Source organism: Vigna radiata, chromosome 7 (genome assembly GCF_000741045.1).
Source record: "Vigna radiata var. radiata cultivar VC1973A chromosome 7, Vradiata_ver6, whole genome shotgun sequence".
Taxonomy (NCBI): domain Eukaryota; kingdom Viridiplantae; phylum Streptophyta; class Magnoliopsida; order Fabales; family Fabaceae; genus Vigna; species Vigna radiata.
In genome coordinates, this window is record NC_028357.1 from 7022788 (window position 1) to 7039947 (window position 17160).

The window sequence follows — 17160 nt, forward strand, 5'->3', positions numbered from 1 at the left end:
ATCAATTCCCATAATTCATTTGCACATATTTGAAATTAATATCCTTTTACACTACTCTGTTGAAACCCTCTTGATACTACCTAAAATTTATACAATCTTTGCAATTCATTTACCAACTTTTAATTATAGTGAATCATTTATAATAATCAAACTTTATACGTTGTGGTTTGCATATAGAATGACAAAACTTACATAAATATTTTAAAACGAGTATATACGTAACAAAACATATCTAATTAACAAAGTATATCATTTATAATAATCAAACTCCTCATTTTGCTTTCTTCTCAATTGTTCTTGAGACCTATATGCCCTTCCGTCAATGGTTCTGTTTTGGTGTGGCCTCCTCCGTTTTGGCTTCGTTGTCCACAGTTGTGTAGCCCTGTTTGATACAGTAGTCGTTGCTTGCTGCCACCATAGTTGTATCACTAGTAAAAATTGATTTATTACCATGCACATTACGCATCGGTTACCTAGAAACCGAAGTATAATATTGCACACTAGCATTTCTGAAATTATATCGACCGTATAGGTCACGGTTCTGAAGAGAACCGTGACCTATTGTCCCTATGTCAGGAAATAGACTGCGGTTCTCCTTTGAATCTAGACCTATTGTCCCTCTGACTTTTTCCACGTGGAACTCTTGCAATAAATGGACAAGTAGAGCGTTAGGGCATAGACCGCGGTTCTAAGGGGAATCGCGACCTATTGTCCTTGCAAAAATTTTGACATTCTTTGCTGCAGTCTAAACACCATAAAGGTTAGGGAATAGACTGCGGTTCCCCTTTGAATCGAGGCATAAAACCCCTCTGACCTTTCCCATGTGGCACTCCTGCAATAAATTGCAAGTAGAGCATCAGGGAACAGACAACGGTTCTAAGGGGAACCGCGACCTATTGTCCCTGCAAAATTCTGACATTCCCTGCTGCAGTCTGAACAACATAAAGGTTAGGGAATAAACTAATGTTCCCCTTGGAACCGCGGCATAAAACCCCTCTGACTTTTCCCACGTGGCACTCCTGCAATAAATGGGCAGGTAGAGCGTTAGTGAATAGACCGCAATTGTTAGGGGAACCGCGACCTATTGCCTGATCTGAACAAATTTTAAATATTTAAAAGAATATGTCTCGGTTGGACGGGGAACCGCGACATAAAGTGTGAAAAAAATTTCAAAATTTCCATTTTAGATCAGTTTTAAATTTTTTTTATGAGAATAAGCCTCGATTAAGTTGGGAACCGAGGCCATATCCCCTTTATCACCTCGGTTACTTAATGAACTGAGGTAGTAACCTTTCGTAGGTTAAAAAAAAGAAATGCAAAAGGAACAATGTCGTCTTCCTCGCGCAGTTTCAGAGAGCCTTCACTTTTCCTTCTTAGCACGCGACATTGTGGTATGCTTCTATTTTCCATCCATTTTCACCGTTTAAACTTGTTTTTGTTTGGTGTTGTGGTCATTTTCAATGTTGAGGAAGATTTTTATCTGATCAAAATCGTTCGAAATGTTTTTTTGATTTGGTTTTTCCGATTCTTCCCTTAAGAGGTAAATTGCGTTTTGATGTTTGTTTTTATTTCTAAAACTAATATTTGTTTATATATTTGTGTAGGTTTGAATTTTTTTAGAGTTGAATTTTCTAGCGTTTTGATCGCGGGTTGTCCATCGTTACTGGCTTTTCACACTATCAGGTTCTTATATTAATGTTTAAAGTTTACTTTTCAATAAGATTGTATAATTTTGTATGATTGAATATGTGATTGAATGATCATATAATTTTCTATGATTGAATAATTTTGTATGATTGTATAATTTTCTATGATGGTATGATTTTAATGTTTAATTTTTTTTATTTTACAATGTTATTTTTATGTTGAATATGTGATTATTTCAATGTTTTTCTATTGAATGATTGTATGATTGAATTGAATTAACCTTAATTTGTCGTTAAATGATGAATAAACTTTTTATTGTATTGTAATTTTGTAGAATATATAAGTCAGAATATTTACGTATGGATCGTATGGATCGAAATTAGATTAATTTACCACGCATTAGTGTTGAGTACGGGAGAGGAGTAGAGGAATTTATACGATCAACAAAGTCACGTCTATTTATAGTTTTCTATAAATCAGAAGCTCCTGTAGTCGACTGTGCTACTAATGAAGTCAACTGTCACCAGACAGTTATAACGATTAAGTCAATTAGTAGTAGTCATAACAACCAAATTGATTTCGCATTTAATACAGTTGACTTTCATTTAATGCTTTAACAGACAATTGAAATATAGTCGTTACAATACACAAACATTAACAAAATTTCAAATCAAATAACTAATTAAGTCGGATCCACTACGCATGTAGTCGACTTAGACACCTCAACTCAGTTTGAAAATCTTTTCAATGCAAAATCACTCACAACACTGCTTTTGAAAATCTGTGCAAAGCCACGAGTTTTAATCGACTTACTTCATAATGAAGTCGACTTTAAAACTTGCAATTATGTCACACAATATAAGTTCATCAAAGTGCATGTGGTTTTCTTTTCATAAACATATGTAATGCAATCATAAGTGATGTATCAAATATAAGATCAGTGAATATGCATACATATATGAGAATCAACACAAATATGTTCATTAAGATATCAATCACAATAAAGAATAGAACATGTAACACATAATAGTACACGTGTTATTAATAATGTGTTGTCATCATAAAAAATCAGAGAGCATGTTATCAACAATCTCAACAATCTCCCCCTTTTTTTATGATGCAAAACCATGATTAATAAGCAACCATGTTTGTACACAAACAACACATAAAATCAGTTAAGTAATCATTAATATCAGAGCTAATATAAGCAATCAGTAAGAACAAGTGATTAAATGAGTTTTCCAATATATTAGAGCAAACAAAAGATAATTTCAACATATTTCAGCACAGAACATTTACTTTGAATAAATAGTATCAAGCAATCACATATTAAGCAAATAAGCATTCAAACTTTTCTAACTTTTCAATTCAACCTTTTCTCCCCCTTTGTGCATTAGCAAAAAAGGTTTGCTTTTAGATATGAATATGTTGATAAAATGAAATACCAGAGATGCATCAGTGTAAATCAATGTAAAGAGATTAAACATTCAAAAATGCTCCCCCTATCACAGATATTGAAATGAGATAGATAAACTCCCCCTAAAGTGCAGGCATGTGAAAAATCTATGCAATTATGTAATGCTCCCCCTGTTATTATGCATATTATAAAATCAAATTCAGATGCACAATGCAGTTTCACAACTGTCAGAGCATATAATCAATTTTTTATCAAAATTGTATTAGAGTTATGATTGCAAGCAATTCAATCAAGCAAAGATACAATTATCAACAATTTTACAATATATTCTCATTGCTAAAACAGTCATATAAAAACAAAGATATATTGAAGACAACTGATATAAAATGATCAAGCAACTTAATAACCAAATTCCAAAAAATGGAATTTATAACTCCTGTAAGTGATAAGTCGATTGATCCATTTGTCAAGTTGATTTCGTTGCTTTTCAAAGAGTTGTGATCCCAGCAGTAAGTTCCAAAGCAATGTTTCTTGCAAACCCTTTCACAATCTTTTGAAGATCAAACAATTTAGAATCATAGTAATGCAAGAAAATATGCAGGTAAGAAGTGAGTATGCAAAATAGTTATTGTAACAGTGAGCAAGTGCATAATCAACTTCAATAATCACTCAGTCGATTCAATACTATTCAAGCAAATTTAATCAAGAAAATTAGAGCAAATGGATTTGAACCAAAACCAACTGATTTCATTACTTGGCCAAAAGAAGTTACAATGATTAACTAGAACAGGACAAACATAATGGCAGTCTAAGCCATTATCAAAAGAAACTAAGAACAAAGATACTAACCAAAGATCAGCAAAAGACTCAAGACACAGGACACACTTATGCTAAGATAGTCAAATTTCACAAGGCCCTATGCTAAGTCAGAAGGATTCCATTGAATCCTCTTCAGAAGAACTTTCTACAGCTTGCCGAGGGGTAGCATGATGCTCTTTTACAAGGTTGTCATATTTCTCATGTAAGCAACTGATTTGTTCAGCTGCATATATTTCAAAATTAGTCTCAGGAAAGAAATTTGTTCGTTCCTCCATTGTAGGTGTGCTTCTTGTACTGTGCTCTAAATAGTTTTCACTCACGAATCCCCATCCACTCATGGTTTTCACTAATCCAAGAGACATGATCGAGTCTCTGTCAAAAACATTTAAAGAGCTCCAAAAACATTTTTGATCATTCCTAATATCAACACCTTGAAGTACCAATACTTTGCTTATGAAAATAGCATACAACAGATATAAGGATCTCTTCAGTGCCGCACCCTTCATGTGATCTTTCACAACTTGCAGCCAGTTTGTAGAAATATTATTTCTGATTGCATGAAGTCGATAGATGTCTTCAGTGGTCATTCTATCTTTTCTTATTCTCCCGGGTAGCATTATTCGTGCCAGAAGATGAGCGACTATCTTTTCTTCTTTCAGCAATCCTTCATGTGCAAATACACTCTTTGTGGAGTACATACCAGCAAGGTATTTATCTCTGTGGATGGCAAGTGTGAGGAAGCGCCCTCAGATGGTAAGTTTGTTAAAATATTCCAGATAAAATCATCAATACGAATATCAACCCCTTTTACCTTGGAGTGTACGTCATTGTCCACCACCTTCAGATTATGGTAGAATACTTTGACAAGATCAGGATACCAATATCCTTTCATTTGTACGAAGATAGACAACCCTTGCCTCTCTAGCCAGTTGGGAAACATGAACCCTTCTTTCTCAAACAGATTCAGATTGATGTTCATGGGAGTCACAACAATTTTGGGAGTAGCATTCAGGAATCTCTCTCGAGTCTCTTCGTCGCTAATCCATCCCATTGGATTAGAACTCCTAGTAGTGATGATCTCTTTTCCTTTGTTTCCATCGGCGGTATGATTGGTGGAAGCCATGAAGTATGAATTTCTTTGAAAACTTTCTTTCTCAGTCTAGGGTTCTTGGAATTTGACAAGACACTAATGCTTGAACACACCATACAACTCAAGAAGACAAACATACTATAAAAAGGTGTGAAAGACCAAAACCAAAACTGACCCATTTTAAATTTTCAAGTTTGAGAAACCCAAAACAGAGACATTTAGTCGATTTTAATAAAATCAAAGTTGACTACTGTATGACATGAAGTTTTCAAAACAGACACAGACATATAAAGACACATATTCAACTATGTCCATAATCAAGTTGACTATAGTTCGTAAAATTTGATTTTCACACAAATCATTCAAACAATCAATCATACAAACATACACACAATCAAATATCAATTAATCGATCTTATCATGCATGATGTAGTAAGATAATACATGTACACAATTGTAGATAATACATGTACACAATTGTAGATACACAAGCATTAACTAAATTTCAAATCAAGTAACTAATTAAGTCGGATCCACTGGCATGTAGTCGACTTAGATACTTCAGTTCAGTTTGAAAATCATTTCAATGCAAAATCACTCACAACATTGCTTTTGAAAATCTGTGCAAAGCCACGATTTTTAATCGACTTACTTCATAATGAAGTCAACTTAAAAACTTGCAGTTATGCCACATAATATAAGTTCATCAAAGTCTGTGTGGTTTTCTTTTCATAAACATATGTAATGCAATCATAAGTGATGTATCAGATATAAGATCAGTGAATATGCATACATATATGAGAATCAACACAAACATGTTCATTAAGATATCAAACATAGTAAAGAATAGAACATGTAACACATAACAATACATGTGTTATTAATAATGTGTTGTCATCATAAAAAACCAGAGCATGTTACCAACAATCTCAATAACCAAGTTGTCAAAGCCATGATACAAGGGTTAGACATATATTTTGAGGTAATTGGATTTGACCTTATGTATTTTCTTGTCCCTAACACCTCTGGAATATTAACCATGTAGCCATCTTGTCTTGATTTCTTTTACTCTTAAAGAAATGCATAAGCAATAACAAATGTCCTCTTATTTTATTTTCAGTTTGAGAGTTATTTTTGCCTATAAAGAGAAAAGGAAAATCAAATAAGATGCAACATCTTATTCACCAATGGTAATGCATATTATATAGGAACGAAAAGATATAGAGAAGAATTTAAATTAATCAGAAGAATAAGATTGGAGAACTCCTTAAGAAACTTGATTTACATTAGTGGTTTCCTTGGGCTTTGCATCAGTGAGTCAATTTTGAAAATTTTCCTGAAAGAGATTCCACAAATAAAGAACATCATAAATATCAATAAGCCACAAAGTTCTAGTGTGAAAGCTATAAGATCATAACTAAATACAAATAAATAATGCACAAACTTTAAACTATACAACAAGTACAACAACTGTATTCACAAATCCTAAATAATCCTAATATCATTGTATCAAAAAGCCACAATTGTTAATTGAAAAGTCAGGACCATGACTGTCACAAATAATAATTTATGTATGGATATATTAAAGTCTAGGCAAAATAGCATACATCATAAGAGACAAATAAAAGAAAAGTATATATAAGCATTACCCCTGAGCATACAACTTAGTTTTTGGCAGAGCCCACTCGTTGGGTACCTTCATAAATTTATCGAAATCATCAAACATTCTCATGCAAAATGTTAGATATTGTGTGTTTATGTTAATTAGGGAAATATAGTCCCTATGCTTATTAGTTTATTTTTACATATTCATTTGTATTTGGGCTTTAGCCCACATTCTTATTATTATAAATAAATTACCCTATGTGTATGCAAAGAAACATAAGGGAGATTTCTCCTAATCTTCTTCCTATTTCATATGGTATCAGAGCTTAGATTTTGTTCCAGCCAATTCCACAGTCTCTGGTACTTACCATCGCACCGCTGTCGCCGCTGCCGCTGTCCGACCACCACCGCTGCCGCCGTCGCCGGTTAGGTTCGTTCATAGGATAGAAAGGTGCGCCCAACTCCAATGACAACAACGTCGGAAGTCACTCCGTGAGAGGAGCCGTCACGTGCCTCCACCGCCGCCTCATCTTGGTTGGCGTCAAGCCATGCTAGATGAATTAAGTGCTTTACAGAAAATTGGAACTTGAGAGCTTGTCCAATTACCATCTGGAAAGCCTGTTTTTGGTTGCAGGTGGGTGTATGCTATCAAAGTTGGCCCTGATGGTACAATTGATCGTTTGAAGGCTAGACTGGTTGCCAAAGGCTGCACACAAATTTTTGGTTTGGATTATGGTGATACTTTTTCTCCAGTGGCGAAAATGACCTTTGTTCGCCTATTCATTGCCATGGCCGCTCTTCGACAATGGCCTCTTTACCGACATGATGTAAAAAATGCTTTCCTTAATGGTGATTTTCATGAAGAAATTTATATGGAGCAACCACTCGGCTTTGTTGCTCAGGGGGAGTCTTCTAGATTGGTATGTCATCTTCACAAATCCTTATATGGCCTAAAACAATCTCCTTGGGTCTGGTTTGGTAAATTCAGCAGTGTTGTTCAACAATTTGGTATGTCTCGCAGTGAAGCGGATCATTCAGTGTTCTATCGCCACTCAAGTGTTGGATGTATCTACTTAATAGGGTATGTCGATGACATTGTTCTCACAGGAAGCGACTATCTTGGCATCTCTCAGATGAAACAACACCTTTGTCACCATTTTCAAACCAAAGATCTTGGCAAACTCCGGTACTTTTTGGGTATTGAAGTAGCACAATCCAATGATGGTATTGTCATATCTCAGAGGAAGTATGCATTAGATATCTTGGAGGAAATAGGGTTAATGAACTGTAAATCTGTTGAGACACCTATGGATCCTAACATCAAACTCCTAGCAAATCAGGGGGAGCCTTTCTCAGATCTGAACGGTACAGAAGATTAGTTGGTAAATTAAACTATCTTACTGTTACGCGTCCTGACATTTCCTTCGCAGTTAGTGTGGTGAGTCAATTTCTAAACTCCCCGTGTAAAGACCATTGGGATGCAGTTGTTTGCATACTGAAGTATATTAAAGGATCACCTGGAAAAGGTTTGCTATATGGTCCTAACAACGATACAAAGATCGTTTGTTATTCAGATGTTGATTGGGCTGGTTCCCCTTCTGATAGGAGGTCTACTTCTGGATATTGTGTCTCTATTGGTGACAACCTGATATCTTGGAAAAGTAAGAAGCAAAGTGTTGTGGCNAGGTCCAGCGCAAAAGCAGAATATAGAGCTATGNCATCNNCTACNTGNGAGCTTGTGTGGCTTAAACAATTACTTAGTGAATTGAAATTTGGAGATGTCACTCACATGACACTTATATGTGATAATCAAGCTGCTNTTCATATTAGCTCTAACCCTGTCTTCCATGAGAGAACCAAGCACATTGAAGTTGATTGTCATTTTATTAGATAAAAAATCATATCTGGAGATATCAAGACTGAGTTCGTTAACTCAAGCAACCAGTTGGCAGACATATTCACTAAGTCCTTGTGAGGACCTAGAATTGACTATCTTTGTAACAAGCTTGGAATATATGATTTATATGCTCCAGCTTGAGGGGGAGTGTTAGATATTGTGTGTTTATGTTAATTAGGGAAATATAGTCCCTATGCTTATTAGTTTCTTTTTACATATTCATTTGTATTTGGGTTTTAGCCCACATTCTTATTATTATAAATACATTACCCTATGTGTATGCAAAGACACATAAGGGAGATTTCTCCTAATCTTCTTCCTATTTCATACAAAAAATATTCACAAGTCTTCTCTTTAGCAAACTTTGCTTCCTAAAGAAACGCCCATTATAAGAATAAAAAAGGTCCAATTCAATACATTAAAAAACTTTCAAAAATACAATCAACTCTCCAACAACAAAAAGACTTAATAGAACAAATCTTTGAAATTTCACTTAAGGTACATTCAAGAAAAAGGGAATTATATCTAAGGAATATTGTACTCAATGAAGCAATACCCTAGGGTTTTACCAGTTTAAGGATCAACAACATCTAAAGGTCATCCTCTTTGATAACACCAATTTGACTATAAATTTTATGAACCACTCCTTCAAGATTTTCAAACTTCTCCCTCGTAACAACAAGGAGGTTGTCAACGACAATGATGTTACTAAATCCAGACTCGAACTCAAGATTATCGTCTTGGTAAACTTCCTCATCATCATGATGCAAGAAAAAGAGAGAGCATAAGAACACCTCTACCTAGGGTTTCAATTTAGTTGTTAGAACAAAATAAATTGGAAAACACAAAATAAACACCTGACAGTTCTACAAGTTTTGCCAGGAGAAAAAAAAATAAAGTCGAGATCAAGAATGAGAGATCGATGCCGAGACACAGTCTCGTGCCTTCGATCTCCTTTGTTACCATGATGTCCGCTATGATTGTAGCGACAATGGTCTCAGCCTTATAGAGGCAGAGTATGAAGAGGAGAGAATTTTGTTTATAGGGTTCTCTCTAACTTTCAAATTATATTTTTTTAGTCCAAACTTCTCTTCTGGTTTTAGCATTTATCAGGTATAGATTTTTTTTTAATATTACATATTTTTCATTGCGTTATTTCTCTACTAGTTATAAATTTAACCGGTATAGAAAAACATCTTTTTATAGCTGTTTTGAATGCAACTGGCATAAAATTTTTTGTCTTTTATTATAGATTTGTCACTGTACCACTTTCTATACCTGTTTTAAATGCAAGCAGTATAAAAAAAACTTATCTTATTTACAAGACGGTCACCGTATTATATTTTATACCTAATAGATTTCAACTTGTACAAAAAAAAAACGCTGTAAAATGTGTATTTTGTACTAGTGAGTAATATTGACTTTCTAACTAGAGCTGTCAAAACGGGTAACCCGACTCGACCTGGCCCGGCCCACTACGGGTTGGTCACTTAGTGAGTCAACCCAACCCGACTCATTTATTAACGAGTCAAAAAAATCTGAACTCGACTCGACCCACCACGGGTTGGTAGGTAAACGGATTGACTCACTAGTCCATTTAATTAGAGCTTTCTTTTAAAATAAAAAAAATTCAAACTTTCTATATTCAAATTTAAACAAATTTCACTCCCAATGATGTTAAACCGAAGACAATTCAAAATAATAATAAAAAGTACAATATAATCCAAGTCATCCAAAAACTAACACAAAAAACATACAAAAAACCTACTCCTTGAAAAATTTCAGTGAAGAAGTGAGAGTGACAGCAATGTAAATAAGAGCAAGTTCCGTGAGAGTATTTTACTTTTTAGGGTTTCATAAATAAAATAATAAATTAAAAAATTAAAATTAGGAATGTGGGTTGGTGCGCCAACCCGGCCCATCACGGGTTCAACCCGCATGAGCCAAGTTTAAATTAACCGGACTGAAATCTGACCCACATAAAAAAAAATTCAATTTTTTCAAACTCAACCCGATCTGAACCCGTTATGAACAAGATTGACTCGCGAATTATGACCTATTTTGACAACTCTATTTCTAATAAACGATATATCTTACAAAAATATTTTACATCTTCTCAATCCACAACCAGTTTTTAATTTGTGTGCAATCAAATTATGAGTTTCAATGTTATGTTGAATAACGTATTATTAGATAAGCAATTCCTCTCATTCACCACTGTACACTTTAGACTCTTGTCGGTAGTCATCAATTAGTCATCTTTAAAATATTTGGAAACCTTTCATATAAATCATATTAATGTCTTTCTCTTTTTTGTTTTTTAATTTTCTCCTACACATTATCAAATAAATTGAGGTTCACAAATATTTTTAATAGAAAAATAGATATTTTGATACATATCTTTTGACATCATTATGCAGCACCCGTTTACTAGTTCATTGTTTATTTATTATTCTGCTGTTATACTCTAAACTTAATGAAATGATATTATATATATATATATATATATATATATTTTTTAAAATATTGTTAAAAAAATTGTATTAATCTATCGTTATCCTCTCTTTTAGTAGAATGGATTAAACTCCAATGAAATCATTCCATTTTCGGGACCACAATCAAGAGACTACTGGGAACAATAAAACACGAAGTAAATGTGAAGAAATGATTTTTTGACACACTTCAATATTTTACATTCATTTAACATTATTCTTATTTATTTTTATTTTTTTCTTTCTTGAAAAACTATAAAATTTTATATTTTTTAAATCATTTTATCTTTATATATGTGTCAAATGAATATAAAAATGTGTCATGATATTATTCTGATAAATTTGTGAACGTCTCACTCACTCAGATAACAAAAAAAAAAAGAATTAGAATAAAGAAGCTAGTAGTATTATAATAAGAGGACACCCTCTAGTGCTTTATGAAAGTTTAAGTCTATCCAACACATTATTATTATTATTATTATTATTATTATTATTATTATTATTATTATTATTATTATTATTATTATTATTATTATTTTATTATTATTATTAAGTACCTTTTTGTTAGATATATAGCACTGAAGAATTGAAAAGGGAAGGGAGAGAAAATATCATGTGAGAATGAAGCATATAAAAGAAGTGTATGAAAGTGTTAGTGGTATTGCTAGATCAAAAATGGAGGGTGCCCTTGAGAAAATTACCTTTGGTCCACTGTGCAAATGCAAAAGGCACAGTATAAGTCTCTTGAAAATCTCCAACCAAACCAATCCACAAGGTCCAATAATGTTGATGTACTATTTTGGTCCCCGCATCATCACCACCAAACATGAACAACCTTCATGCCCTAGAGAGGCCTTACATCCCTCTAGCCAAGGGCATCTCCTTTTTCAACTGGCTAATAAACTACCAACACATGGCTTTTCCACAGTCACACCTTGTAACTACTACGAGAACCACTATGCAAGTTGTGAATCCATTTTAGTATTATGTTTTTGAGTTTAAATTGTCAATGGTTGTTTGAGAAGTGAGAGGGAAGGACACAATGAAGCTAAACTTCGTACCATAGATCCATGAGTAATCTTGAAAACGGAGACCATATATATACACATTAAAATCAATAATAATCTGGAATCCAAGACTTTGTTTTTGATGTTGAAAAGTTTATATATGTATGATATTATATTATACTGTATTATAGGACCATTGAATAGAGGTGATGATGAACTAAAATTACCATTAGTTGATAACATTTATTATTGAAACAACTTACACACCCAGACTAATTAATTGTACTAAGCTATGCCACCATTTACAAATAGGATAAACATGATGTTACTTGGGTCCTCGCTTTAAAATAGGAGGTGAGGTTGTTTTGGGTTAAGGAGGAGGAATCAATGGGTGGCAAGGAATTCCAAAAAGTTGAATATATATGATGAACAATGGAAGCTTTTATGATATGATCTATGATCATCTTTGATTCCAATGGTTTCTCCAAAATCTTGTTGGTAGACCATACATAGGGACTGGGAATGGACTATATTGGATTCCGTTCTGATATCCCACAACCTCCCACCTGTCATCCAAATAATTCAATACTGTCACTACTAAACACTCTCATAATCATAGTTTAGAGATTTAAGTAACAATGTAAACACCTTATATATACCTATATTTTGTTACTAGATGATGAATCAAAATGAACATGTTCAATTTGGCAAGCTCATTTCCTGGACAAGAATGCACTCCATTGCCAAATGGCATGAAAGTATTGGGCTTTGGAGCAACCTGCACTCATATACAATTGAAATTAATATATGTTGAGAGAATATATTTGTTTGAGTGGTTGTAGAGAAATTTGTTTGCAGCATGTACCTCAAACCTTGATGGGTCAAAATTGTGAGGAGAAGGGTGGAATTCTGGATTATGATGGATGTTCCTGAACAGTGGCATGACTTTCCAACCCTTGGGTATAAGATAACCTTGACAATTGCAAGAAACAACATTTTATCAATGACGTAGGAAATAGTAAAAGGTTTTGAGAATTAAAATGTACAGGTAAAAGAATATTCTGTCTCAGGTTCTTACCTTTGTACACCACATCAACCACAGCTTCCCTAAAAGTAAATGAAATGATACTTGCCATCCTAAGGCTTTCCAAAATTACCTGCCAAGTTACACAAGATCCAAGTTTGGTTTCAGATCAAACCACGACAAGAAATTATTTTGCATCATATTTTATATACCATACATACCCTATGAGTAATTGGCATATTTCTGGTCTGACTCCATGTCAATGGCTTCTTCCCTTGATCATTAGCTTCATACACTGCCATTTGTTCTGCCTGCAAAACAGTTCCGTTGACTCATTAATTAGCTTAACTTTTTAACACTTGTGGTGGCCTACATGGATTTGCAAAATCTTTTTGGGAGAAAAAAACAAGTCTTACTTTTACTGCTTCAAGAAGTTTCTGGTCATCGTGAAGATACTTGAGAATCCATGTTAGAACACTTGCTGTAGTATCCTGAGCTGCAAACAGTACCCCAATTACATTATCTGCAATTTGGTCGTCACTTGCTGATTGTCCCTTTTCATCCTTGTAGTTCAGCAAGTGGCCTAACAGATCCTTATCCACCAATCTCTGCTCCTTTCTCTTGCTGATTATATCACTTATGATCTCTCTGATTCTCCTCCTTGCCTTCAAATCATGTCAAAAAATATTCATCAGACACAGGATCTGATCCCTAGTATCAAATGATTTTCTCAGACCAGTAGTTGTAAAGAGTAGTAGTACTATCACACTGTTAAATTTATAGATAAATACAAAATAGTGTCTGAAACCCATTTATCAGGAAGAAAGATTCACGAAACTTTTGTGATTTTTAACATATTTCTATCAACAACAAAAATCACGTTTAAAAGAGTATGTCAGTGGACCAATAAGTAGTCAGTCTGATTGTTACCGTACTTGGTCTTTTTGAGGTAAAAAAGTTAATGAAAAAACGTGATCGAGAGAAGGAGAGTAAAAAAAATTAATATAAAAAAAGTATGTAAATATTTCTTACTAGTAACATGTAACATTTGGGTATGATAAATGCATCAGTTAAAGCTTACCAAAAGTGCTTTTGAGTATGCAGTTCCAGGTATCCTGTTTGGAAAAGAGTTGTACCCTTTCTCCACTATGCAGTAGTTTTCCTTAAGCTGGTCTCTATATTTGGGTTCCAAGTGTCCAAAGACAGAGAGGATGCCAATATTGAAAGAGAACTGCGAAGAAGAAAGAGTTAAGGTAAGGCAGGAGTTGTGAAATCGTGATCACCATACAATAATGGAGGACCCAGTGAGAGGAAAATTAATAAGGAATCGACAAATGAAAACAAAACTCAACACCATGCAATAAAAGTATTGAAAAAGACAAGATATAAACCGAAAGTAGACCCACTACTACTACTACAACAGAAAAATGAGGTTCACAAACTCGAAACACATCATATCAACCTTTTTCATTTCTTGGAAAGCGTTGATGAGTTGTCCAGCGGAAACCCACGATTCCAAGGATGAAACAACCTCAGTTTCGATGTCTGGGATGAGTTTCCGAATGGTTTCAGGAGAAAGAGAGGTTTGCACCAGCTTCCTGATGCGAGTGTGGTATTCTCCTTGGTGAAAGAACAATGCAGAAGGGCCTATTAGCTTCTCTTTGCTTTTGGGGTATGTGGGCTTGAACAAGTGAGCATGAGTCACCAACACAAAACGTGCAGCCTCGGGGCTGGCCAACATCACGCATGGACAACCTAGTATGTGTGTCTTAAAGATTTCTCCATATCTGATTAATTAAGAAATTGTGAAACTAAGTTAGCAGTACCTCCACCATGTTCCTTCGTTTAAGCTCCATGCAAAAGAAAGCTTAAAAATGAAAAAAGAAAAAATAATCATATATGATGAGGCCAATTAAGAACCTTTTTTGCTTAGATGCAAAGAAGATGTTAGGGTCCTGAGAATAGAGTTGAAGGGTCTCTCCTATGTAAGGCCAACCCATTGAACCAGGGGGAAGCTTCGGCTTAGGTATTTGTTGAGGTTTCTTCTGCTTCTTTATTAATGGATAAGAAAGAAGGGATGAGAAGAAAAAGAAAATGCATAAGAAAACAGCAATGATCTCCATACACACGTAGCAACTCTCTCTCTCTCTCTCTCTCTCTCTCTGAGTTCACGCTATGGCTGTTTTTATGGAAATGAGGAAATGTGATGGGTGGAAGAAGAATAATGCGTTTGCTTTGAAGGGTTTTCAAGTCAATGAATGATCCGTTTGAGTTAAGCTTGGGTTTTATAGAGGCAGCAACATGGTGGGGGCATAGGTCTTTATCTAACTATAATCAAATTTAAAGTGGAAATCTCTAGAATCATCATTTTTGTCAAATGCATATTTTACCATAACATCCATCACTACTNTGTGGAATACTGCGATGGGAAAAAGGCAATGAAAACGTCATTTTTCATGTTAGATAGATTTTGCAGGTTCAGTTGATTTCGATCGTTTCAGAGTTTGTGTTTTGTATATAAAAAAGAAAAAACAGAGAGAAGAGATTCTACTACACAAACTAGCTCAAATTTTCTACTGTACCATTGTAAACGTGTTATATATCATGATTTCACCATTGACTCTATATCCAACAAGATCGGGTAATAAGCTTTATATATGCCCAGCACATGTCAAATAATTTCAGTATATATATATATATATATATACACAAACACACCAGTTAGCAACACTCGTGGATGATAAGGTAACATACGGTGAGTTTTAAACATGTGTTTGTACTAGTACATGTGTTTGGGCTTTTAATGTCATATTCTGACCCGACGTCTTTATAGATGACGTTAATATGATGTTTTGTAGGTTCGACGTCTTTATAGTGCTCTTAGACGTCGGTTAATGTCATGTCCGACGTCTGTAAAGACATCGGCCATGGAAGTAACTGACATCTAAGGACACTATAAAGACGTCTAAGGGCACTATAGACGTCAGACATGACATTAATCTATGTCTATTGAGTTTTTGTTGTGTTTTAGAGCATTTTTGCTCATGTCTTTGGGTAGCGTAGTAGCACCTCCTTCCTTTACTAGTTTTTTCGTAAGAAAAAATTGCGTCTTTTTGATCTCTTTTGGTATTTCAACCCAAAATCGAACCTAGGATTTTGCCTAGTTCCATTCCAACCGCCAAAAATAAAAAGAATATGGTGACATGAAAACTAGGCAAGGACCCAGGTTCGACTTTGGGTTGAAATGCCATAAGAGATCCAAAAGATGCATGCTTTTCTTACGAGGAAACTAGTAAAGGGAGAAGGTGCACTACGCTACCCAAAGACATGAGAAAAACTGTACTAAAACACAACGAAAACTCATTTTAATCGGTTCAAACAAAAGATATATAATACATCAAAGACTACATTAATTGGAGTAAAAGTAAGTTTAAACTGTTCAAAAGAGATACAAAACACCTGGAAATGCAATGTCGCAGAGAGAAAAGGTGAAGGAAGACAATGAAGTGTGTGAAACTATCGGTTCACAATGTTTGATTTAATAGGAAATAAGACGTCGGTGGCCCCAACGCCCGACGCCTATTCTCGAATATACATCGGGGACCTCACTAATGTAACGTCCATTCGATTTAAAAATTAATATTCGTGGAATATACATAGACGTCGGATGCAGGGGAACCAACGTCTATAATCGCTTATGGACGTCAGGGTGGTAGATTAGATGTCTAGATGGCAGAAAATAATGACTTTTCGCCTACCTGTCAGACATATAGACGTTGTTAGGAAGGGCACGACGTCTATAATAGCATATAGACGTCTTATCCTGCCACACCAACGTCTATATGGCAGAAAGAAATGACTTTTCACCTACCTGTCAGACATATAGACATCAGTTCGTAGGGACCCCGACGTCTATAATATTTTAGACGTCGGAGCCCCTCCGAATCGACGTCTATATGCCCAACTTATTTACGAAAATGCCACCGGTCAATTATTTACGTTGGGTGTTTTCTGGACCGATGTTTACGGGGTGACATTAACGCCCAATTATGAACTAGTGTTGTCTACATTTTCTCCTCCATAAGTTGTAGTTTAAAACACTTCACAGAAACAAGCTTAATTTTTCTATTTTCGTCAATCTTATTTGAGATTAGACTTTTTA

General features: G+C 34.7%; 1 protein-coding gene and 1 pseudogene across 1 annotated transcript; one reads left to right on the forward strand and one right to left on the reverse strand.

Annotated features, from left to right (window-relative positions):
* The first annotated feature begins 5925 nt into the window (after window positions 1-5925).
* Window positions 5926-8481, forward strand: LOC111241942 (annotated as a pseudogene).
* Window positions 8482-12149: 3668 nt separating this feature from the next.
* Window positions 12150-15528, reverse strand: LOC106765605 (abscisic acid 8'-hydroxylase 4). The gene is made up of 9 exons (XM_014650282.2): window positions 14919-15528; window positions 14461-14785; window positions 14080-14229; window positions 13415-13663; window positions 13220-13309; window positions 13053-13131; window positions 12840-12946; window positions 12634-12752; window positions 12150-12540 (listed from the first exon to the last, which is right to left on the reverse strand). The coding sequence occupies exons 1-9, from the start codon at window positions 15119-15121 to the stop codon at window positions 12435-12437; spliced, it is 1428 nt and encodes a 475-aa protein (XP_014505768.1). The 5' UTR covers window positions 15122-15528; the 3' UTR covers window positions 12150-12434.
* Window positions 15529-17160: the final 1632 nt, after the last annotated feature.